Source organism: Eptesicus fuscus, chromosome 11 (assembly GCF_027574615.1).
Source record: "Eptesicus fuscus isolate TK198812 chromosome 11, DD_ASM_mEF_20220401, whole genome shotgun sequence".
In the NCBI taxonomy this organism is placed as follows: Eukaryota; Metazoa; Chordata; class Mammalia; order Chiroptera; family Vespertilionidae; genus Eptesicus; species Eptesicus fuscus.
Window position 1 is genome coordinate 87,600,378 of NC_072483.1, and position 24,282 is coordinate 87,624,659.

The window sequence follows — 24,282 nt, forward strand, 5'->3', positions numbered from 1 at the left end:
CCCCCCTCCCCTTGATTTTAGGGAGGAAGGGAGGAAGAAGAGAGAGACAGAGAGAAACACCAATTGGTTGCCTCCTGCATGTGTCCCGGCCGGTGCTGGGGATCGAACCTGCAACCCAGGTACATGTCCTGACTGGGAATTGAACCTGGGAATCGGACTGGGAATCGAACCTTCCGGGGCACAGGATGACGCTCTAACCCACTGAGCCACACTGGCCTGGCCAGACTCCTCTTTTTACCTACTTAAAAGTTAGTCCATCCCTTCATAAAGCCTATTTACCAGACCTCCTAACAAACAGACTGCTTGGAGATCAGCTCTTGCTGTGTCCCCTGCCTGCCACCTGTTTTAGGGGTTAGTGAGTCAGGAAGTGCCTAAAAGCACAAGTCTGGAAAAGCAGGGGGCTGAGCTGTCAGAAAATGGAATAGTCTCCTTGGCCTAATGCAGGGTTGTGAGGTGGCTTGTATCATCAGGTCATCACAGGAAGGATGATTGAGATTAATCATGAATCCATGAAAACACAGGCTAGTTTTAGGCGAAACCTCAAAGGCAGTATCTAGACCAGTGATGGGCAACCTTTAGAGCTTGGTGTGTCAGACTTCGCCAAAAAACTGAGCATAACTCGGGTAGTGTGTCACTTTGAGGAAAAAACTAACTCCAAGACTCTAGTCGCAAATGTTTCATCCTCAGGGGCAGCAAATGTTTCATCCTCGGCATGCGGCCGCGTGTCATCAGAAATGGCTACGCGTGTCAGTGCTGACACGCGTGTCATAGGTTCGCCATCACTGAGACTTTGGCTACCACTGTTATGGCGCGGTGGCTGGATGTTTGCGGGGAGACCATGCACGCAGACCAGTCGGTTTGGCCAGTTTCTGCTGAACACCTAGTTTGCTGCTGCTCTAGGGATAAGTGGGCGTGAGACCTGGTCTTGGTCCTGAGAGTTCTCAGGCCTGGCGGGAAGGTGTCACAGGAGTGTCTGTGCTGATGGCACCGATGGCTCTGACGGCGCACTGGCTGTGCATGGCCAAGCCTCGTGCTGCCTGAGTTTTGTTGATTTGCGTTACCTGGAATTCTCTTATCAGTTCCCTAAGGTAGGCATTACTATCTCCGATGTACAGATGGGGAAGCAATTTCCCCCCTGCATGTTATTGTACTGCCTCTGAGCACAGTATGTTAAAGGCCTTGCCAAGGACGCAGAGTGGGGAAGAGCTCAGCTTGGCTCTGCTATGCACTTATGGGGTCTTGAGGAAATTTCGTCATTCATTTGAGCCACAGTTTCTCATCTATAAAACAGAATTAACAGGGTCTACTTAGCCCTCACTGCCAGCATCCTCAGAAAGGCCTTACCTGAGCACTCCAAGGAATTTTATTCCCATCTGCCCAGTTACTTGGTCCCACCACCCTGTTGTAATTTTGTTATCACCATCTGAAATGATCTCACTGTGTTCATGACTATTGTTGGCCTCCCACTTAAAGGTAAGTTCCATGAAGGCAGGGACTGGGCCTTTCACAGTCCCCCTTCTGTCCCCACACATTGGTTCCTGGCACATAGTAGGCATTCAATACGTATTACATGAATGGGAAGTGTGTAGGCCACAGTTAATGGAGATAGAAAGGAGAAAATGACCGTTCTTATGTTCAATGTCCTTGTGAAAAATTCCAGAAAGAAAACAAATCATTGAAAGCTTTGAGCTGTGCAGTTCAGGTAGGTAGAATGGTTCAGATTTGTGTTTTGTAGCCATTACTGAAGGCTTAAAAATAAATGCAGTTCCATCATCTAGTGCATGATGGGCCATCCTTAACCGGAGCTGACCTGCCCTAGCAGGAGAGCGAGGCCAACAGGACACAGACTCAGAAAATGGGATCTCGCGTGCATGCGACTGGGGGAGGTGCTGAGGGAAATGTGTAAGCGGAACTCGCCTGAGTAGGTGCTTGGCCTTCGCTCCCTCCCAAGCGTGAGCCTCAGAGAGTGCGTTGTCCTGCTGTGTCTCCCAACGGCCTCTGCAGCCGCACTGACTTGCTTACTGTTGCCCTGGTTTCAGGACTCGGAGAAGCGCACTCCACTGCACGTGGCCGCATTCCTGGGAGATGCCGAGATCATCGAGCTCCTGATTCTTTCAGGTAAATGCCAGCTGTGTGTGCAGTCACTGCAGATAACTGTCAGCGACCCGCTTATTACAGTGACCACGCTAAGGAACGCAAACACAGTTTCTTTATGGGGCTCATGGAAGTGTATTCGATTAGCGATTTTGTTGGTAAGTGTGTAAAAAGTGCAAGAAGTTGTTCTTTTTAAAAAATATGTATTTTTATTGATTTCAGAGAGGCAGGGAGAAGGAGAGAGAGATAGAAGCATCAGTGATGAGAGAGAATCATTGATTGGCTGCCTCCTGCACGCCCCCCTCATGGGGATCGAGCCTGAAACCTGGGCATGTGCCCTTGACCAGAATTGAAACCAGAACCCTTCAGTCCATAGGCCAACACTCTATCCACTGAGCCAAATCGGCTAGGGCACAAGAAGTTGTTCTTATGGAAAAATGACGTCTCCAGCAAAACATATGTGTGGTGTGAAAATCGGATTCCTGACTATCTATCAAGCCCAGCATGGTAGGGGAATCCAGCGTATTTGGATGTCTTTATAAAAGAACAAACAAGCCAACTGGTTCCTTAGCGTCTATATGAACAGACACAAATGTGTGTGTGTGTGTGTACATAGATCTGAATTGCACTGCAAAACAATGCTTTGTTCTGTTTATGGACCTATGACTATGGCCGTGTAATCTATATATATATATAAAGCGGTAATATGCAAATTAGCTGGGCATCACGACCGGCTCAGGAGGAGGCTGTATCACGACCACTCAGGAGGAGCTGTGCACACAGATGGGCGGGAGGGTACTGCGTGCCGCCCCCAGCCCCAGCGGACACACACCAGGGGTGAGGGGGTGCTCCAAGCGGCCACGGTGTGGCTCGGAGTCCGCCCCCGGTGGGTGGCAGTGGCGGCTGGAGCAAAGCAGTCCGGGTCCCGGATGCCTGGCAGTGGCAGGAGAGAAGCAGCCCAGATCCTGGGTGCCGGAGGGAAACTGATGCTGGCAGCCAGGGGAAGGAAGGCCTATTCTTGTACGAATCTTCGTGCATCAGGCCTCTAGTAAAAATATAAAAACATGCAAGGAAAGGAAACATTAATTTCTGGACAATGGTTACTTACTTCTGAGGAGGCAGGCTGAGTGAGGGGTGTTTTTAGGGAAGGGCGCAAAAGAGACTACAACTCTGTAAAGTATTCTATTTTCTAAAAATTGGAAGCAAATACGGCAAATGTGTTCAATCTGATTTGCATGTGCACTGGTCTTTGCGATATTCTCTTTATTTTTCTGTGGATTTTAAGTATTTTATCTGAGTTTAAAAACACCAATGCTTTCATTTTTGGAAACCTGTGTGCTTGGTACATCCCACCGAGCAGGTTTCTGAAATCAGTATGTGCTCTCCGCCGTGAGCGTTTGCCAGAGAAGGCCCGGGAATGAGTCTGAGCACGTGCACGCGTCCTGGTGTGGATCACGTGCAGACCTGCTGCCTTTCCTCCTGCCTTCTGTTGGGGAGATTAAAACCTGGAGGAAGTGCCTCTGCCCACAGACTGTGCAAAGGCCTGCACTGAGGCTCGGCCTTTGTTTGCAGTAGCAAAGGGAACTGTAGAACCCAAAGCGAGCTACGCACGGGCGGGAGCTGATGCAGGTGTTTAAGCAGATGTGGAGGGCACTGTGGGAAGGAAACAAGAATTGTGCTGGGAGCCCTGGCCGGTTTGGCTCAGCGGTTAGAGCGTCGGCCTGTGGACTGAAGGGTCGCAGGTTCGATTCCGGTCAAGGGCACGTACCTTGGTTGCCGGCTTCATCTCCAGCCCTGGTCGAGGCACATGTGGGAGGCAACCAGTGGATGTGTCTCTGTCACATCAATGTTTCGCTCTCTCTCCTTCCTTCAGCCTTCCTTCTACTCTCTCTTAAAAATCATTGGAAAAATATCCTTGGGTGAGGATTAACAAACGAACAACAATTGTGCTGGACACACAAGGAAGGTGTCACTGCCCTCCTCGTGTTGTGTCCCCTTCCAGGTGGGCTTTCCCGGACACAAATGCTCTGTGCCTTCGCTGTGCAGCCTGCGCTCCTGACCGTTGCCTGGAGCTTGGCGGGAGTCTGTGTGGCGTCCTTGTGTTCTTGAGAGCAGGCCTCCTCTGACGGTTCTAAGATGTTCCAGGGCCGTAGGCCAAACAAACACGCGTTGTTCGGTGTTGGCACGGACCAGGGCTCAGAGCCAGCACGCACCTGGCCGGCTGCCCCAGCGATAGAGACTTGGTCCATGGAAAACTGTAGGCGGAAACCAGTGGGGTGTAAAGTAAACTTAATGGTCCCAACTGGCTGTACTCACCATCCAAACGTTGTGTGGAGAGACACCTTGGAGTCTCAGAAAAACGTTAGGTTCATGAATGTGCAAATTCACAACTTTGTCTCAGACCCCAGCCTTGGTTTCTGTCTGTTTTTCATACCTGGAAGGGAAGGTTTTAATTCTGCAGCCCGAAGTTGACCCTCTGTTTTCCTTAGGTGCCTCACCGCCTTCACGTGGCATGGAGTCCACCACCTGCTCTTTTTAAAAAATATATATTTTCATTGATTTCAGAGGAAGGGTGAGGGATAGAGATATAGAAACATCAGTGATGAGAGAGAATTATTGATCAGTTGCCTCCTGCATGCCCCACACTGGGGATCGAGCCCGCAACCCAGGCATGAGCCCTTGACCGGAATCAAACCCGGGACTCTTTAGTCCTTAGGCCAGTGATGGCGAACCTATGACACGCATGTCAGCACTGACACGCATAGCCATTTCGGATGACACGCGGCCGCTGAGGCGGCCGCATGCCGAGGATGAAACCGTTGCTGCTCCTGAGGATGAAACATTTGCGAAATAATGTTTTTTCCTTAAAGTGACACACTACCCGAGGTATGCTCAGTTTTTTGGCAAAGTTTGACACACCAAGCTCAAAAGGTCACCCATCACTGCCTTAGGCTGACGCTCTATCCATTGAGCCAAATCAGTTAGGGCCAGCTGCTCTAAAATGTGGCCCATTCAGTGGAGCCTGGAGAATATATCTTGATCTGTGCACCTCTTTGTCTTGGAATTCTGAGCTGCTAACCTCTAGTATAATTTTGGGTGGCACATGCCACGGAATTTCCTCACCCCCATCAAAGTAGAAAGATTTAGGGTCTGAGAGAGCATGGGGAAAGTTCTTTAGAAATTTCACTCAATTGTAGAAGCTTTAGGTAAACGCTTGGAATTCACATGGCTTTGGTTTGCTCTTAGAAGTCCTGTATCCAGTTGTATATTATTTTCCTAAAGAATTGTCACTGTAAGAGCAGGACAGTTTCGTCTCTGAGCTTTCATCTGGCAGCTGACCCTCTAGGGAATCCACCCAAACGCTTCTCCAACTTCATAACGAGTGAGGTGTTAATGATTCCCATGTTGGACAAATGATTCGGCTTTGCCAGCATAGCCCATTACAGCTGTGTTCTCTATTGTTGTATTCACGTGCAGAGTGTACTGTAACCCAACCCCATTAATCCCTTCCCACGTTGTCTCCTATTAGCCAGGCGGATGGAGCCCTGGGGCCCCTGAACGGACAGAGGAATAGGCCTTGCAAAACCCCCCTTCCTGTAACCGCCAGAGGTTACAGGATTCTGGCTTTACTTCCCCACCTGACTCTCGCTTCTCTTTGGGAACTGGCCTGGTCAGGCTCAAGTCAGAGAGAGGTCAAGAGCTTGCTGTTGCCCAGAGCTGCATGCCTGAGACCAGCGTGAACCAGGGAGTGGATGAGAGTTAAGGGACAAGGTTGCGGTGCAGAAAGCAGAGCGCCTGGGAACACGACCCCAGTGGCAGCAGCGGTAGAGAAACTGGGGTGCACACGGGTGAGAGCCCTGGGCTGGAGGAAGAACACTGAACCCTCACCCTCCAGCATGGGCTGTGTGAGGTGTAAGTATGAATTCAGAATAGTAAGTTCGTTGGCATGTAGGCCACCCAACAAGGGGTGTTCCAGTAAAGGGATTTCCTGTGATTTTTCAAAATGTGATTTCTGCTCCCAACGCAAATTGTCTCCGAGCCACGGCAGGTCATTGTTTTGATGCTCTTATGCATAACAAATACTCATCCCTTAAGGTTGGATTCGGTTTTGTGTGTGTGTTTTTTTTTTCACCCCCAAGAGGTGAAGGTGATTAAACCAGACAGTGCTGGTTTTGCCCCCCTCGGTGGTGTGAGGCGAGTCCAAGGGGAGCGTTGAAGATGCTCTGAGCAGTTGCCACATCATGGGATTATCACACGCACTTCCAAGGTCATTGCTTTGAACGACGCTGCTCCTGGGCTGTAATAAGGTTTGGTCTCTGCGTGAAAAATACCCATAGCAAGCCGATTTCATTATATTCTAATCATACTTCATATGATTTTTGGTTTATACTTTTTTTGTTTCTATAAGTAAACGCCAAACTTGGGATGCATCAGCCTTAAGAATCCGTTATCCTCTTTGACCTCTAAGCGCTTTCAGTCCCTCATCTACCTTTTGCCTTCGTCCTACTTTTTCCTAGATGACAGGGCTAAGAGAACAGACATGTCGCCTCTGGAAGAGACGCTCAGAGCGCCCGTTACTCCTGCTCTCTGTGAACATAAAAGCAGGTGGTAATAGGGGTGAGATGAAACACACACTTAACTCGCAATCAGGGTTCAGGCCTGACAGCTGTGAGTGGGGTCTTCGTTTCTGAAGAACCAGGAGTGCCTACCCTTTAAAGAATAATAACGTAAGCTTTCAGATGTCGTTGGGTACACTGCGTCTGCCTTTAAGTCATTCGGCATGCAGACCCCGTGTCCTTCGGTGCCCCGTGGCATGCAGACCCTGTGCCCTCGGTGCCCCGTGGCGCCTGGCGGGCAGGTACGTAACGGGGAGCTTCCTTGAGAAAAACCAGCTATAAATACTCAGCCATCTCCCGGCTCCCGCTGACCTGTAAACAAGGCTGAGGTGTTCCGGAAAGAGGCCGAGGAAGCTGGAGGCAGGGAGGACACTGATGAAATACTGCCGGTCCCCGTTCAGATAGCTCAGCCTTTGTCATAATAACTCGGTTGCTGGGAGGGGAGTTTTCCTGGAGGACGAGTGGAGGGACAGGGGACTCAGCAGTGACTGGGAGCAGCCCCGTCCCAGCTCTGTGATGAGCTCTCAGTCCCTGGAGCGCAGGGAAGCAATGCCGGGGTGTGTTACACAAGTGGGGGGAGGGGGGATTGCTTTATGAGCTCAGCCAGCTCGGGGTCATTTTTCTCTTTGAGAGAATTGTAATATTAAAAGCCACTCTTGGATCTACATGCAACGGAAAGTTTTCAGAAAATATAAATAATAATTCTCATAACAACACAATGTAAATGCCTATAAATGATAAGAACAGACAATAATAGAAGAATAAGGGGAACAGGCAAAACATCTGAAGATGTTTTCATGTGTTCTCGGAGAATGAATGGTGAGTGGGCAGGAGACAAGCATATTAGCAGATACCCAACCTCACTGTTAAACAGGAAGGCACCACAACGAGATACCATTTTCCCTCTAAGAGATTTGCAATATTTTCAATGGTTATAACTCAGAAGTTATCTCCTTTAGAAACATGATATAGAGCCTTCTAATGCCGCACACAAGGACAGAAGCAGGTTGCATGTCACGAGGGTGGGGAGGGAGGGAGGGAGGGAGGGGGAGGAGAAGGAGGGGAAAGGGAGAAGGAAGAGAAGGAGGTTGAAGGTAAAATTCTGACTGTGGTGGCCAAAGCAGGTGGACGCAGGGCTGGGCATGTGCTACATGCGTGCAGCCTGCCCTCCCTCGTGAGTGTCCTGGTCGGCTGGCTGGTGACGGAGCTACGGCGGATGAGCTGCTTAGGGTCACAGAGTGGCGAGACCAGAATGGCATTTGGAGAGTCAACGAAAGATTCCCTGAGACGGAGCGCCCCTTCCGTGTGGCGTGGCTTCCCCATCGCCTTCCTGGCCGGGCTTCCCCGCAGCTGGCGCCTGCCTTTGGGTCCAGCAGCGGCTGTGCAGGGAGGAGAGCACAAGAGAAACGTTAAGACGCCGCCCGCAGGGAACACATCCTCAACTGGAAAATTCCTTTCCAGTCGGACTGTTCTACCAACAGCCTCTTGCTATTTATTATCCTTATTCCCCTGGCCTGAGCCTTAGGAAAATCCTGGAGGACACTGGGTGGCGGGACCACTTTCTATGGAAAGAGTGGACGAGTCATTTTTTTTTTAAACATATACTTCTTCCTCTTTTTAAAAAATGTATTTTTATTAGATCAACCGAAGGACTTGTATGCAGGCATATAAGCATAACCAATGGACACAAAACTCTGGGGCGGGGGTGGGGGGGGCGGTGAGGGGATGTATGGGAGTGGGGTGGGGGGGACAGTGGTAAGATATGTACACATATAATACCTTAATAAAAAAATAAAAATATATATATTTTTTCATTGATTTCAGAGAGGAAGAGGGAGGGAGGGAGAGAGAGAGAGAAACATCAATGAGAGAGTCATTGATCGGCTTCCTCCTGCATGCCTCCCACTGGGGATCCAAGCCCTCAACCCTGTCATGTGCCCTTGACCAGGAATCAAACCCAGGACCCTGCAGTCCACAGGTCGATGCTCTATCTACTGAGCCAAACCAGCTAGGGCGGATGTGTCATTTTTTAATCAAGGGCCACTGACCAAGAATAAAATAGTGTAAAAAAAGCAAGTTAACACCTGTCCCCCATTTGATTAAGAAACATTAAACTTCACATGTGTTAGCTCTCTTAAAAACATAGTATATTTCTAATATACTGAAAAATGTGGAAAACAATATAATTAATACCCACGTACACCAAGGTTTATGAAGTCAAAGTGGCCATATTTGCATCGTATCCTTTCTTAAAGGAAAGAAAACATTGAAGACACAGTTGCAGCCCATTGGCTGTGCTCACTCATTCTTCTCCCGACCCTCCTCCCCAGAGCACCTACTCGAGAGAGTGCTGGTTTCTTTAGCCACAGTAGCTACTTTTACTTCCTGCCTGTGCACCTGTAAACAACATACACAATTACTTTTGTAAATTTAAAAACTGTATGTGACTGGTATTATGCTGTAGGCATTATTCTGCAACTTCATTTGTTCAGTGTTACCAGGTGGAACCAAATTGCTCCCCAAAGGGGCTACACCAGTCGCACTCCCACCCTCTGTACGCAAGCCTTCCCGCTGCTCCTCACTCTTGCTAACTCGTAGCATTATCAGACTGTGATTTTCACCATCTTGATGGGTGTGACGTGGTATGCTAATGTGGCTGTCCTTTGCCTCTCCCTAGTACAGTTTTTTTCAACTTCCTGAATGATTTTATTTTGCAACTAGTGAATTTTGTCATTCAAAACAGTCAACTCAATTTTTTCAATTACAATTTATATTCAGCTAGAGGCCTGATGCACGAAGATTCGTGCAAGAATGGGCCTTCCTTCCCCTGGCTGCTGGCACTGCCTTCTCTCTGGCCGGAGCAGCCTTTCTGCTCCAGCCTGGAGCCACCTTTCCGCCTTCCCATGCTGCCCAGAGGCCTGGAGCGGCTGGGGTGGTGCAGAACACCTGCGTCGTCACCATGGCGATGACGCAAGCATCCTGCCCCACCCCCGGCCTCTCAGCACCTGCGTATGCAAATTAAACTGCCAGCTTTGTTGGGTTAATTTGCATACTCACTCCTGATTCGCTGGTGGGCATTGCGAAGGTATGGTCAATTAGCATGTTACTCTTTTATTAGGTAGATATTATTCTGTATTAGTTTCAGCTGTACAGCATAGTGGCTCAGGAATGATATACTTTACAAAGTGGTCCCCCTGATATTTAAAGTGGGAGAGAGAGCTAGAAACACCACTGAGCCACGCCGGCTGGACCAAAACTATACCTTCAAAGCTCCCCAGACCCTGCTGGTGTGGCTCAGTGGTTGAGCATCGACCTTTGAACCAGGAGGTCACAGTTAGATTCCTGGTCAGGGCACATGCCACGGTTGCAGGCTTGGTCCCCAATGTGGGCGTGCAAGAGGCAGCCCATCAGTGATTCTCTCTCATCATTGATCTCTCTCTCTCTCTCTCCCTCTCCCCCCTTTCCTCTCTGAAATCAATAAAAATATAATTGGAAAACATTTTAAAGTATACATGTGCCTGGCCCCATCTCAAACCAATGAAATTAGATGGGGGGGTAGGAGGGTGGGGGTGAGAGGAGAAGTGTCTGTCTCTTGGTTTTAGGGATTATTATGTTCTTCTTTTCTATAATTAATATTGTTGATGGTATTTATCCTTCAGTTAAAGAGAGAAAGATTGTGTAAGTTCTATGATTTCTTATTTCCTTTTAGCTGGTATCTTAAACTAAATTTCTAGCTCATCATCTCCTGGTGCCTTTTTAAAAAACACACGTAAAAAAACAAGGCTCCTATTTTTAAGCTTTCAGCTGGCCTTGGCCTCACACAGATTAGCCAGCCCTGCTTCCACTGGCCTCCTGTCCCAGCCTGTCCCAGAGGCCCCGCCCACCTCCTCTCCTCACTCTTCTTCCTCACCCGCTTCCTTCCTTGTCCGAAGGCCAAAATAGTCTCATCTTACTGCATCGGCAGACAGCGACATTTTCTCTTGCTCCTCCTCTTTAGTAGCCCTTTTACCAAAACTTTCCATCTCTGATCAGAAGACTGATCAAAGCCCTGAAGCCCCCTGAAAAGGAAGCTCAGATGGGGTGTTTTGTTTTTTTAAAATAATTTTCTTTAAAAAATATATTTTTTTTATTATTGATTTCAGAGAGGAAAGGAGAGGGAGAGAGAGAAAGATCAATGATGAGAGAGAATCATTGATTGGCTGTCTCCTGTACACCCCTTACTGGGGATCGAGCCCACAACCTAGGCACGTGCCCTGACCGGGAATTGAACCGTGACCTCCTGGTTCATAGGTTGAAGCTCAACCACTAAGCCACGCAGATCGGGCCGATGGGGTGTTTTATCAGTTCAGCTATAGACCTGGAGGGCTTGCCCTGGTGAGAATTGTGAGGGTGTCACGGAAGGAGGGCCAATTCTGCTGTCCTTGACGCCATTCATTTGAGGCGTCTGCTCCATGATGGAGGTGGCTCCAGAGAATGTGAGCTGGCTCTGGCTTGGGTATGAACTGGCTCTGGCTTGGGTATGAGCGGCTCTGGCTGGTGTGAGCCTGACTGTCCCCCACAGAGTGAGGGAGCCTGTCTCCTCGCAGTGGGAGGGAGCCATGCAGAGCCCACAGAGGCTTTCTGTTGGTCTGCCCCAGCGCTCCATGGAGGCTGGCTTATTCCCACCAAAATACCTGGCTAGTCTCAAAGACAGAATGGGGATTCCTGGATAAAGGAGATTTCTGCTGATCCTCTCAGCCCAGACAAAATCCCATCAATGAACAACATAAACTGATGAACAAAAACAGATCCAGAGACAGAGAAGCATCGATCAGACCGTCAAACCTCAGAGGGAAGGTAGGGGAGGGTGGGGGTAAGGGGGAGAGATCAACCAAAGGACTTGTATGCATGCATATAAGCCTAACCAATGGACACAGACACCAGGGCGGTGGGGGCATGAGTGGGGGGGGATTGGGGGGAATGGGAGGGTAAGTACACATATGTAACACCTTAATCAATAAAGAAAAAAAAAAAACAAGAACTCAGCTTCACCCGATGTGTTTGGAAGCTGAGTGGCCCCTCGCGCACACTCGTTGGAAGGCTGCTTGTCATTGACGGTTTGCCAAGAGAGTGTTGTGTGCCCTGGAGATAAAAATGCTTAATCACTCAATAGAAAATACTTTCTCTGATCATATATTTTATATTCAGGAATATACATTCTATCTGGGAACACCCCCCCCCTCCCCCCCGCCCTACACACACACACACTGGAAAAGTCCTTCATTCCTCAGAACACACATGTCCACAGCCCTGGAGAATCTGTCTTCTCACCACTGTGTCTCCTACCCCCTGGGATACTGGATTTCCCACCCGGTCTTGACCAGTTCTCGGACATTCTCAGTTCTGATCTCGCTCCTCTGCAGTCCTGGGGGTCTCCTCCTGGGCAGCTGCCAGGAAGCTTGGGACCCGTACAAGGACAGACAAAATGCAGCGTGGTGATTGTACCGGGCAAGTGGGGGCGCAAGATACAGCATCTGACGTGACCTCAGGAGACCACCCCCCCGACCTAACCCCCCCCCCCCCCGCTGCATCATGCCTCTAACTGGTGCTGTTTGGTTCCAGGAGCGCGTGTGAATGCCAAGGACAACATGTGGCTGACCCCGCTGCACCGGGCCGTGGCCTCCAGGAGTGAGGTGAGTGGCTGTTGGATGTAACCTACCACCTTCAGTCCTAGGAAGAGAGACAGTCTCTCTGCTGAAGCGGGATTCTCACTGGGGAGCTCAAGGCTTTTGCTTCTCATGCTAGAGGGTTACCAGCAATGAACCGCTGTTGATTTGAGTGCCAGCTGCGAGCCAGGCGCAGGGCTGGGGGTGATGGGGGCGGGGGCGTCCAAGGTGGGCTGCATGGTCCGTGACTTCAGTGAGCTCTCAGTCCGGAGGGGAGGCACACAGGCAAGCGGGTCAGTGCGACAGCAGAACGGAACGGAGGAGGAAGCAAAGGACTGCTTGAAGAGAGGACGCCTTCCAAGGTGAGAAGCCAGGCCGAGCCAGTCCTTCGCGGAGGAGCAGGGACTTGCCGGCCGGGAGCAGAGGGAGGGCTGCGTGGAGGAGGAAGATGCTGCAGGAGAAGAGGCACAGCGGGGAGTGGAAGGCGGGCTCGGGTGCATGCAGCTGGAGTGTGGGGTGAGGTGGAGGTGAGGCTGACAGTGGAGGCCGGGGAAGTGGCAGAGCGTGGGTGCCCTCTGAGCAGTGGGGAGTGGGCACAGCAGAGCTACGTGGGACCAGGACAGGACGGGGGGCCTTGTGAGCTGAGCTGGAAGAGAATCCGGTGGGTGACTGGCGACGCTGTAACCGGGAGGACAGAGGCAGAGGAGCAGGGGTGGGAGGCCAGTCAGCTCTGCCTGGACAAGCTGAGTGTGGCAAACCCGTCACTGGAAAGTCCGCCCAGGAGGGCAGAGACCCGCGTTATGTTCCCGATGTGTGCCAAGCTGGTCCATTGGAGATGCTCAGGAAAGAATTTATCTGAATGCTGGAAATCCAAGAGAAAATGGCGGCTCAATTGCCATTATTTGCACAGGTCTAGAGCTTAGGAGCAGAGAGGATGGTCATTGAAACCATGGCAAATGGGCCAGCTGGTCCAGAGGAAGTACAGGGGTCAGAAGAGAAGCCCAGTGTGGGGGCGGGGTGGCCGGAACCCCAGTGACTGTGGGCCTCGAAGCCTGGCCAGAGGGGATGGCCGCCATGCAGGGACACAGGGGCTCTGACCTCGCAGGATGACCGGCGATGGCTCCACTCAGGGCAGCGCCTCTGCCCGGGGAAGGCGACGTGCTCCAGGCGCACCTGGCACTGACAGGGCAGTGTGTGTGCTCCCTGCGAGGCCCAGTCCCTCATCCCCTCTCCCCTCCTCTGCCCCCCGCACCCCCCCCCCAACCTTCCTTCCCAGAGCTGAGCAAGATAAGCATTCTATTTTATAGTTTAGATGGTAAAAACTCATGTTTGCCTCTAAAAAAAAATTGTCAGGCTAAATGCTGGTAGATGTGAGAATTGGAAAAATGATGTGGGAGACCAGAATATGATTGCTTTCCTTCCATTATTTTTATGGGGATAAAACAATGACCGCACAGAGGACATAGGTCGTGCCCGCAGCGAGAAGAAAGCAGGCATTGCATAGCCTGCAGTCAGGATGCGGATGCATCGTGCCCAGACTTGGTGCCCATTCGAGCTGCCTGGGTGCCTCGAGGGAGCAGGAGGGGGGGCGCGGGGCTGCATTTCAGAAGGAGACTGATGCCCGTGTCTGCGACCTGAGACTGAAGATGGGGCACTTAGTCCCTGGCCTTCCCAGTGTTTGAAGCTGGCGCTCCTGGAATAGTTCCCTTTGAGTCCTTTCACATCCCCCCCCGCCCCGCCCCCGTCTCCAGTGAACCCCCTTTATACTGCGAGTTCTTAGAATAACTGTACTCAGTAATAATTACAATAATAAGAGAGCGAGTCTCGTTTAATAATGGGCACTTTCAGACGAATTATGCGATTAATTGAACAAATGGGTTGGGCACCAATTTCTAGAAGTGCCACAGAGCAGGAGGTTGCTGAGAGCCGCGGGGGAGGAGGGCCCGTGGGGTCAGTAATGGAGTCAGTGCCTCCAGGAGGTGGGCAGCCCCGTGGGCAGCCGGGCCATGCCTTGTGAATACTGTTACTTGGAGAGTCTGCTAGTGACTGCAGGAGGATATGTATTTGACCCAATTTACTGAGCACCCTCTCTGTCAGGCTTTGTAACGAGCACGGAGACTGTATAAACTCACACCCTGGGATCGCACGTTGCTTCTGCCTGCAAGGACTCCAGAGGCATCGACCGTTCCTCCCCCGAGGACTTCATGACCCCCTAAGTGCAGTGCACCCCGGAGAGTGGAGGGACACATATTAGAGGCCACGGTGTTTAGGACCCACGGGTGCTCCCTGTGTCTCCTCCTCGGTCCCGTGGGCCATGGTGCGTGTCGCTGCGTCCCGTCACAGGTTGGAGTGGCCTGCTGTAGAAAGAGAAAGTCATAGCAAGTAGAAATAAAGGGACCGCAAGTGCCACTCCGGTTCTGTCCCTGTGACGCCCGTGACAGCGCCCCGTGTCCTGATGTCTGTCTCGTGTAGGACAGCCTGCTGGGGCGGGGATTCCAGCGAGGCCCGCGGGGCTGGGCGGCTGCCCCCTGGTGAGACCGCCCTCCAGGAGCAATGTGGGGGAGCCCCCCTGCCTCCCCCAGCCAGGCTGGCTCCTTAGACAGGAAGGACAGGCAGCGAGGAGGCCCCTGCCAGCCGCCGGGGTGTGGCCCGGAGCTGGGGTTCACTTGCCGTGATGAGAGGGAGCATTCACAGCCTGAGAGCAATGGGACAGAGGAATGCCACGCCTCCTACATGTAACAATGAAGTAATTGAGTTTATCATTCGCTTCTTTGTTTTTTTCATTTTATTATTCGACTCTTGATTGTGTTTTACGAAAGTATTGGCTCATGAGGGATTCGAAGAGGTATAATTAAAAAAACCCCACACAAAACAATTGGTCCTTCAGGGTAGTTTGGGAAGGATCAGGTAAGTAACTTTTCTTGACTCAGAAAGTGTTCCGCTTTCCTTCCCCCACATTATCTTGTAAATTTCCATCAGAGCCAATGATACAGGAAAAGAGACTTTTTTTTTTTATTACAGAAATCATTAACTCCCTAGACCCGTGGTCTGCACACTGCGGCTCGAGAGCCACATGCGGCTCTTTGGCCCCTTGAGTGTGGCTCTTCCACAAAATACCACGGCCTGGGCGAGTCTATTTTGAAGAAGTGGCGTTAGAAGAAGTTTAAGTTTAAAAAATTTGGCTCTCAGAAGAAATTTCAATCATTGTCCTGTTGATATTTGGCTCTGTTGACTAAGGAGTTTTCCGACCACTGCCCTAGACAGTCATGAAAGTGTGCCCTCTTCAAGCCAAGATAAAGTGCTTCTAAGATTAAAGATTTATGAAGAGAAGTAGTTTTAAAAAGAAAGTTGTCGTTTTAAATCAAAGCCTTGTTTTAGCCCCAGCAGGTGTGGCTCGGTTGGTTGGAGTGTTGTCCTTTTAACACCAAAAGGTGGTGGGTTTGATTCCTGGTCAGGGTACATACCCAAGTGACAGTTCGATCCCCAAGTGGGGCAATCTCTCTCTCTCTCTCTCTCTCTCTCTCTCTCTCTCTCTCTCTCTCTCTCTCTCTCTCTCTCTCTCTCTCTCCCTCCTTCTCTGAAATAAAATATTTTAACCAAAATATTACATTAAATTTCTATGAAGTGCATGAGGCCAGCCTGGCAGGCCAAAACTTCATAATAATGTCTATACCTAAGGAGAATTAATGTTCAAGTTCTTGAGGCCAGGGCGTTTGGCTGATACTGTCTGCTGGGTAAGGTAAGCGCTGGCCTGGTAGACACTACCTGAGCCCTTAAGTCAGCCAGGCCGACAGCCCATCGCCCTTAAAAATGAAGCCGCCAATCAAATGAAGGGGTCAGACCCCTTCTAATATCCTATATTTAATTCAATTCCGTAATCATTTTAGGCTACTTGCGTTTTCATTTCTAAAACGTTAATTTTTGGAAATTCAGTAAGAAGTCTCCTTTCATACTGTTTCTTGATAGCACCCTTTCTTGTCAAGTCAGATGAAAACCAGGCAGTTCGTTACATAAGCAGAAGGGCAAGGTTAAGACATCTTATAAAAGTGGAGAAATAAAAGTGATGGCTGTTCTGGACGTCCTTGAGCTGTAAAAGTAGGTGTGGGTCGGAAAGACCCATGTGGTGAGATTGGCACTCCCCTGGGGATTGGCTGATGGCCAACGGGAAGGGATTTGTTAGAGACCCTAACCCACTTCTTTCCCCATCCGATCGATGAACTCAAACCTTTCCCCTTTCTAATTTCGAAGGTGTAAGCCAGACGCTGGTCAGGGGCCCCTTGCTTTCTAAACAGACGTGACTGGCTGGGAACTACAGGCCACATCTTGTGCAAAGTCTAATATTTTCCCAGCGTTCCAAAGGTCTGGAGGTTTCAGCTTTTGATTGGCTGGCTCCACACCCCGTGCCTGCTCCTTTCCTGTGGTTTGTGTGTCAGCTCTTCCCTCCTGGCCTGCAGACTCTGTCCCGCCTGGATGGATCCCTCTGCTCTGGGGTGCTGTCCTCCCTTCCTTTCTTCCCTCTGCTCCACAGCTCCAAGGCTGAGCACGGAGGCTTCTGACTCTCAATGGGACCTGCCCTTCTTAGATCACTGTTTGGACTTAAAGCAGTATTTTTTTCACGCTGGCAAATCACAAAAGTCTCTTTTAACCAGGTTTGATAATTTGCAGTTTGTGGTAATTTAAACAAGGAGCTAGACTTCTTTCGTGAAGGGCCAGTTAGCGAGTATTCCAAGGCCCCATGAGGTCTCAGTCACAAATGTTCAACGCTTGCTGTTACCATTCAAAAGCAGCCATAGATAATATGTGAACAGGGAATGAGGCTGTTTCAATAAAACTTTGTTTACAAAAACAGACCAACATGATCTGTGATAAAATACTTTTAGAAGTATTGCCTATTAAAGAATACAGGCCCTCCCCCACCCCCACCCCCCACACACTCAAATACATATTTTCTTTGCGTAACCTGTTGCTCTGTGTGAAATGCATTTCTAAATATTTCTTTAAAAGAAGCACCTCTTGAAGATAATACCTCATTCCCCTAGTCTTAGTTACTCAAAAAGTAATCACATTTTGTGACTTTTAGGAAACCAATTTCTAATGATTTCACTGGTCTTATCTCCAAAAAGTATAAACTTGTGAAGTGTTCTTGTATATTTTGTTTTGTTAGTCTATCCTTAATTTACATACTATGTAATGCAAAGCAAGAATGAGTACCAGTGCGATGAAATAATGCACGAGGCAAAGGTATTCGAGTGACAGTAGGGGTTGTCATTTTGCTCTGAACGTGTAAGAAGCATCCTGTACCAGCAGTTTTTACACCATTGCTTGGAGATGATTATCTTCGACCTTTTTGGCCATATATCTGCAGAACTCTTCCAGCATGCATCTTCAAAAGGTGCATCTCATTTATTGATAAATCATCTGCTGAACGGCTGTCATATTTCAAGGCTCAGTAGACTCAGGGGGAGGCTCTTCATTTATCAGCTCTCCCATGACCCAGGGAGATAATAGGCTTCTGATGGCTTTCCTGTGTTGGCCAAGCGCCTGTCAGATCTGATTACATCTGTCATTACTTCTTCCTTGTAATGCAGGTGATGGGAAGCTTTACCCGGAGCGGAAGTGCCAGCTCTGTGGCTTCCACATTAGTCACGCGGGCTCCTTGCATACCCCCGGCTTCTTTTAGGGTGCTCCTAGCTTAAGGGCACATCTCCCAATCTGTAAGTGGACGTGGCAGGCCCGTCACTCTGCCTTTGGGTGCACCCCCAGTGAATGAATGGAGCCAGGGCCACCCCACCCCCTCAGTACCGTGGGAGCCCCCGTCTTCCCTGAGGGCATCCCCAATACGATGAGGCCAGATCCTCGGCAGAGCTGACTGAGGGCACAGCGCCAACCCAGAAGTTAAATGCCAGCTGAAATGCTTTCCTTTTAAAAGAAAACAAATGTAAGTGAAGGTTCCAGTATTTTCTTCCCATATCATGACGAGTTGGGGGGGCAGGGCGGGAGTTGTATTCTTCCCACTTAAACCTCCATGTTTATGAGAACAAAGTTGATAAAAATATCATTTTTCTAATTTAAGTTTTAATGCTTTATTGTGATTGAGCTTTCCTTTTGCTTTATTTTTTGTGCACTCAGCTAGTTTTTAGGATAGAACCTACCTGGGTGATATTTCTCTCACCTTCCATAGTTCTAGCCATGTTGCGCACAGTACACATGCTTTGCTCTGAAATGGGCTCCAGGAATATTCAGCAGTGATGATTTTATTGTCTGTCTCGCTGAGGATGGGTGGCGTATATATATTTCCTCCCCTTTTTGGTAATCTTAACAAATTGCTTGCTTGGCCCCTATCAGCTTATTACCCTTTCTTGATAGCATCTAAATGGAGTTACACTATTTCTTTAAACTAGATTCTCTCATTTGCAAAGTTAATTTCTTTTTGCTCTCATTCTACTCAGTTAGTTAGCCATTCACTTCCACATGTACCGATTCATGGAACATGCTTTTTATTTTATCATTTATGTCCCCGATGAAAGTATTAATCTTGAGAGTTCGAATTGTCTTCTACCTGGGGCACTTTTATATACTTGCGTGATAACGCAGCCTGGTCGCTCCAGGCCTGTGGGGATCAGGGTGGACAGAGGTGAGCACTTGGCCCATGGAGGGTGCAGGAGTATGGGACTCATGCCTTTCACTGGTTCCTGGGTGACACGTTGGTAAGATGCCCATGAAGCAGCTCCGTTAACTGCTCCCAAGGATGTCCCTGGAAATCAAGAGAAGCAACCACAGCCAGAGTCGCCTTTCCAGAGACGCTGCATCATTCACTTGATTCAGCAGAGGCGTCTCCAGTCCTGGCTGCGTAGCCAGGTCCCCAGGCAGCGTCACAGGGAGCCCGAGGCCAGCTAGACCCTCGGGGTGGGACCAGACATCTGTTTTTAAGGGCTCCCCAGGCGGTTTCACTGCACAGCAAGGCAGAGGTGTAGTTCAAGAGCCAGACAAGCGGACTAGGTCAATAGAAGGAAAGTGAGAAGTGGAAGGCTCAGGAAAGGTGAAGGAACTCGATAGTAGAAAAGAAACCACCCCATGTAACACGGCAACGGTTGGAAAAACACTTGTGTAGCTTCAGGTTGAGATGGTAACGGACATCCTCTTTGCTTCACTGCTTAGCGATCACGGAGGGGGGGGTTTTACGATGTTGGCCGAGAGCACTGAAGATTTATAAATTGATCCAAGAATGTCTGAAGGGCTTGGAGGCCTTGGCTTTGGAAGAGGGAGACTGATCGACAAACACCTCCGACCTCAGATGATCTCGGGGGGCCTTTTGGCCGAAGGATATTTCGCCCAGATGTGCACACTTGCACATGGGTGCTCTCCTTTGGCCCAAAACACCTGATGCCTTACAAGGAAACCTTGTCCTCAGAAGGTGTATCTGGCTTTGGAGCCGTGCCAGGGCCCTTGGCCTAACAAAGATACGTGCGGGGAGTCTGTTTTGATCCGCGCCACTCTGGATCTTTATCTCGCGTTCGCTTTGCTTGTCACAGGAGGTTACCCCTCTGAAGCCGGCCGCGAGGGCAGGAGCCGCCCCTCTCTGTAGCCCGGGGTCTGGTGAAACCGCTCGCACCGGGGAGTATTGATCAGGCATCTGTCAGTGACCCCCGCGCACTCTGCTTTGGTTGCAGGAGGCGGTGCAGGTGCTGATTAAGCACTCGGCTGATGTCAACGCGAGGGACAAGAACTGGCAGACCCCGCTGCACGTGGCCGCCGCCAACAAGGCCGTGAGGTGTGCCGAAGTGATCATCCCCCTGCTGAGCAGCGTCAATGTCTCCGACCGCGGCGGCCGCACGGCCCTGCACCACGCCGCTCTCAACGGCCACGTGGAGGTGAGCGTCCTCACCCCCGGGGGCAAGGGTCCTCCCTCCGGCTCTCAGCCCAGATGGAACCATTTGCCACCTGTGTCCTCTCTCTCTCTCTCTCCCCCCCACCCCCCTCAGCCCACAGTGGAACCTAATATTACTGCTGAGACCTTTACGGAATGTGTTCGTAATATTCGTACACGAAACCACAGGCATTTATATCCATTTTTATTTACCTATTTTTAAATATGTTTTTATTGATTTCAAAGAGGAAGGGAGAGGGAGAAAGAGCTAGAAGCAGCAATGATGAGAGAGAATCATGGATCAGCTGCCTCCTGCACGCCCCACACTGGGGATCGAGCCCACAACCCGGGCATGTGCCCTGACCGGGAATGGAACCGTGACCTCCTGACTCATAGGTGGATGTTCAACCCCTGAGCCACGCCGGCCGGGCTAGATCCATTTTTAAATCTGGAGCCACGGCGAGCTGAAAAAGTAGCCGTCACCTGAGTCTTTTTCTCCTGATACACACGCTGCCGGGTTTGAACTCTGCTTGAACTCCGATCTCTGACCGGCCTGGCCTTCCATTGGGCGCAGTCCCCCTGCAGGCGGTGAGGGGCCCTCCCCCGTCCACAGTGCACACGGGACCTCACTCTTGGTTCACCTTGCAGATGGTCAATCTGCTCCTGGCCAAAGGGGCGAACATCAACGCCTTTGACAAGAAGGACCGGCGGGCCCTGCACTGGGCAGCGTACATGGGTGAGTGGTCCATGGACGGGAAGCAGGTGCATGTGACCTTCCTGAGGGCAGCCAGGGCTCTCTCACTGACCACACAGGCTCTTCCTCGGGCAAGTCCGACCTCTGTTCCAGCCTGGGATTCAGGGGGATTGAGATTGGGTCCGTTGTACTGGCATGCGTCGAACACTCCAGTTGGGCAGTTGCTTTGCCAGAGATTTATTTCTCCTGCAGGGAGGAGTGGACATGCATCATGGCCTGGGTCCCACGGACTGTGTTTCAATCTGGGTTGGAAGGCTGCACAAATGGTGCCTTGTCTAACTTGTTGTGGAAGCAAGATAAGGTGTTTACAAAGAAAGCGGCCTGGCTCGCAGACCAAGGATGTAAATGCCATTTGTCTTTTTATGTATAAATATTTTCGAAAGAACTAGAAAGGAAGGATGGATGGACCCCCCCACCCCCCACCCCCCGCCCCGGCTGCTGTGTAGGTTGAGGTGGCCGGAGTCACCGTGATTGTCCTACTTCTCCATGTCCCGCAAAGCTGGGGCGTGCAGTCCTTGCTTCTGCCAGCTCGGCCGGGAGGTGGGGGAAGAAGGTACATTTCTCTATTTTCCCCGTTCGCTTCTGTTGGCCCAAATACCGCTGACAAGAGATAGACCCTGTAGAGTTTGTTCTCGGTGTGGCCCTGCGGGATGTGAGATCCTTCCTTTGTGTTTCTGATCGGAGAACATCCTGCAATTGGGAAGCAGACAAGATTCTATTGGCACCAAGTTCTAACCCACTTGAAGGCCCATCCCCGTCCCCAGGATGTTGGTCAACTAGAGATCTACAGAGTGGACACGGCACAGTAACGGCAGTGATGATGTTATCTTTATTAACATAGGAGGGTCCTCTGACGTGTCAACTGAAAACAGGTCACAACACAGAATGAACACTATGACCCCCATGAAAAAACTCTATACAATAAAAACAACCTGGTGTACGATGCACTGAAATGTTCATTGATTATCTCCAGGGATTGGTGATTGTCGATGATTTTGGTTTCCTTTTAATACCGCTTGGCTTTTATGAATCTTCTTAAGCACACAGGCCTTTTATCTCGTAAAAGAAACCCCAAGAACATTAATTGTGGGAAGAAAAGAAGGCGGGTTGGAGCAGGGATGAAATAAAGGATGTGCTCTTGGGTCTGAATGAATCTTCGGGCTCGAAACACCAGGATCCTAAGACTGTGTGAGCCTGTCGTGTGCGGGGAGGGGAGCTGAGCTGGCGGAGGGAGTGGATGCCTGCATGGCCCCGTGGGGCTGGAGCAGGGGGGCGTTTGCCAGGCCGACCTTCAGGCGGAGCCCACAGTAGGCTGGTGTGGGATGGCACTCAGACACCTGGCGCTTCCGGTCTGTTCCTTGCTGATGTGCAGCTAGAGCATGTGTGTGGAATCGCTGTGGAGGCGTAAAGGCGTCATTTTGTGTGTCATCGAGATTCAAATAGGAAAATACATAGTTGACGACCTGTAGGGAATAAAGGACAACCAGGAAGAAAGACAGCACCACTAGTAATTGAAAACAATTTTTCTATGTACAAGTCCTGGGGAAAAAGAGTCAAATAGTAATAAAACAAGCCATGACCAAACTCACTCTCTCTCTCTCTCTCTCTCTCTCTCACCCACCTGTCTCTTACTCATTTACACATATATGTATGCACACTTTTCTCTCTCTCTCACACACACACATCTCATTCTCTGCCTCTCTCTCTTTCACACACAGGCACACACCTCTCACACACATCCCTCTCTTTTCACACACACACACACACACACACACACACACACACACACACACACACACACTACACACACATTTTAGACAAGCCAGTACTCATCTACCCTTCAGTTATCACCCATGTTTACAGCGATGACCCCGAAGCATTGAACCATCTTCAGTCACAAAATAAAGGTCAAAAGCATTTAACATATTATATGTAGTGACATAGGGAACAAAGGGAAATATTCTAGAAAATATGCCAACAGGGTTTGAAACTAGAAGGATTTTCTGTTTAGCCAATAATTCACGAGAATACTTTTAATTTAAACCATATGAAACTGCCATGTCTGTGCCACCCCCAAACACACACACACACACACACACACACACACACACACACACAACTGTCAAACAGCAGCAATTTCATATAATTTAAAAGTTAATCTGGAGTCACCCTGATTAATTGATTTTTTTTTGTTTCATTAATTTTTTTTCAAACCAAATTGCCACTGTAGGGGCTTTCAGTGAGGCACGGCAATTGGTTTCCAAAGCATTGCTTTCATTTTAACATAATGTTTGAAGGTTGTGGTACTAACACATTACAGGACCTTGTTCTTATTTATTGATGAACAGGTACCTCTCCCATTAGATCTTGAAGAAAAGGCTTACATCTGAATCATCTATTTCTCCCCACCCCAGCATTTACATAAAGTCTGACACATAGTAGGTACTCTCTAAATATTTGTTGAATGTTTCCATGAACCAACTTTGTATAAATAGCTCAGCGGAATATTGGTGGCGATAAAAGCTCACTGTGATCGCTTAGGTGGCATGAGTCCTCAAACCCTCCCGTAAAGCTTAACGGTGTCTCTGCTGCTTGCTCTGTGAAGGCCACCTGGACGTGGTGGCGCTGCTCATGGACCATGGCGCGGAAGCAACCTGCAAGGACAAGAAGGGCTACACCCCCCTGCACGCCGCGGCCTCCAACGGACAGATCAACGTTGTCAAACATCTCCTCAATCTGGGGGTAGAGGTGAGCCACAACCATGCACCACCCCAGGTGTATTTGGGGGCTGTCTGTTGTTCTGAAATTAAACCCTGTTTGCATTTTATTTATTGATTTGAGAGAGAGAAAGAGGAAAGTGGGAGGGGGGCTGGAGAAGGAAGGAGAAGGAGAGAGAGAGAAAACATTGAAACATTGATTTGTTATTCTACCCATTTATCTATTCACTAGAGGCCCGGTGCATGAAATTCGTGCACTCAGGGGGCAGGAGAGAACCCTCAGCCTGGATTGCGAGAGGGTGCAGGCCCAGATGCAGGAGGTTGCCCAGCTGGGGAGGGACCATGGGAGGGCTCCAGGGCGTGTCCGGCACATCTCGCTCAGTCCCAATCAGCCAGACCCCAGCAGCAAGCTAACCTACCGGTCAGAGCATCTGCCCCTGATGGTCACATCATTGCATGTCATAGCGAGCGGTTGAGTGGCTTTTGCATATCATTAGCATATTACACATTGACTGGTTGAATGGCAAACTGGATGACCGGACACTTAGCATATTAGGCTTTTATTATATAGGATTGGTTGATTCTTGTA

At 49.8% G+C, this 24,282-nt stretch overlaps 1 protein-coding gene across 1 annotated transcript in view; it reads left to right on the forward strand.

The window, feature by feature from the left end:
• Positions 1–24,282, forward strand: part of ANKRD44 (ankyrin repeat domain 44) — a 142,342-nt gene that overhangs the window by 24,409 nt on the left and 93,651 nt on the right. The window contains exons 2-6 of the mRNA XM_028153178.2: positions 2,040–2,118; positions 12,312–12,382; positions 20,026–20,226; positions 20,871–20,958; positions 23,582–23,724. Of these exons, the coding sequence (XP_028008979.2) occupies positions 2,040–2,118; positions 12,312–12,382; positions 20,026–20,226; positions 20,871–20,958; positions 23,582–23,724 (582 nt within the window). The remainder of the gene's footprint in view (positions 1–2,039; positions 2,119–12,311; positions 12,383–20,025; positions 20,227–20,870; positions 20,959–23,581; positions 23,725–24,282) is intronic.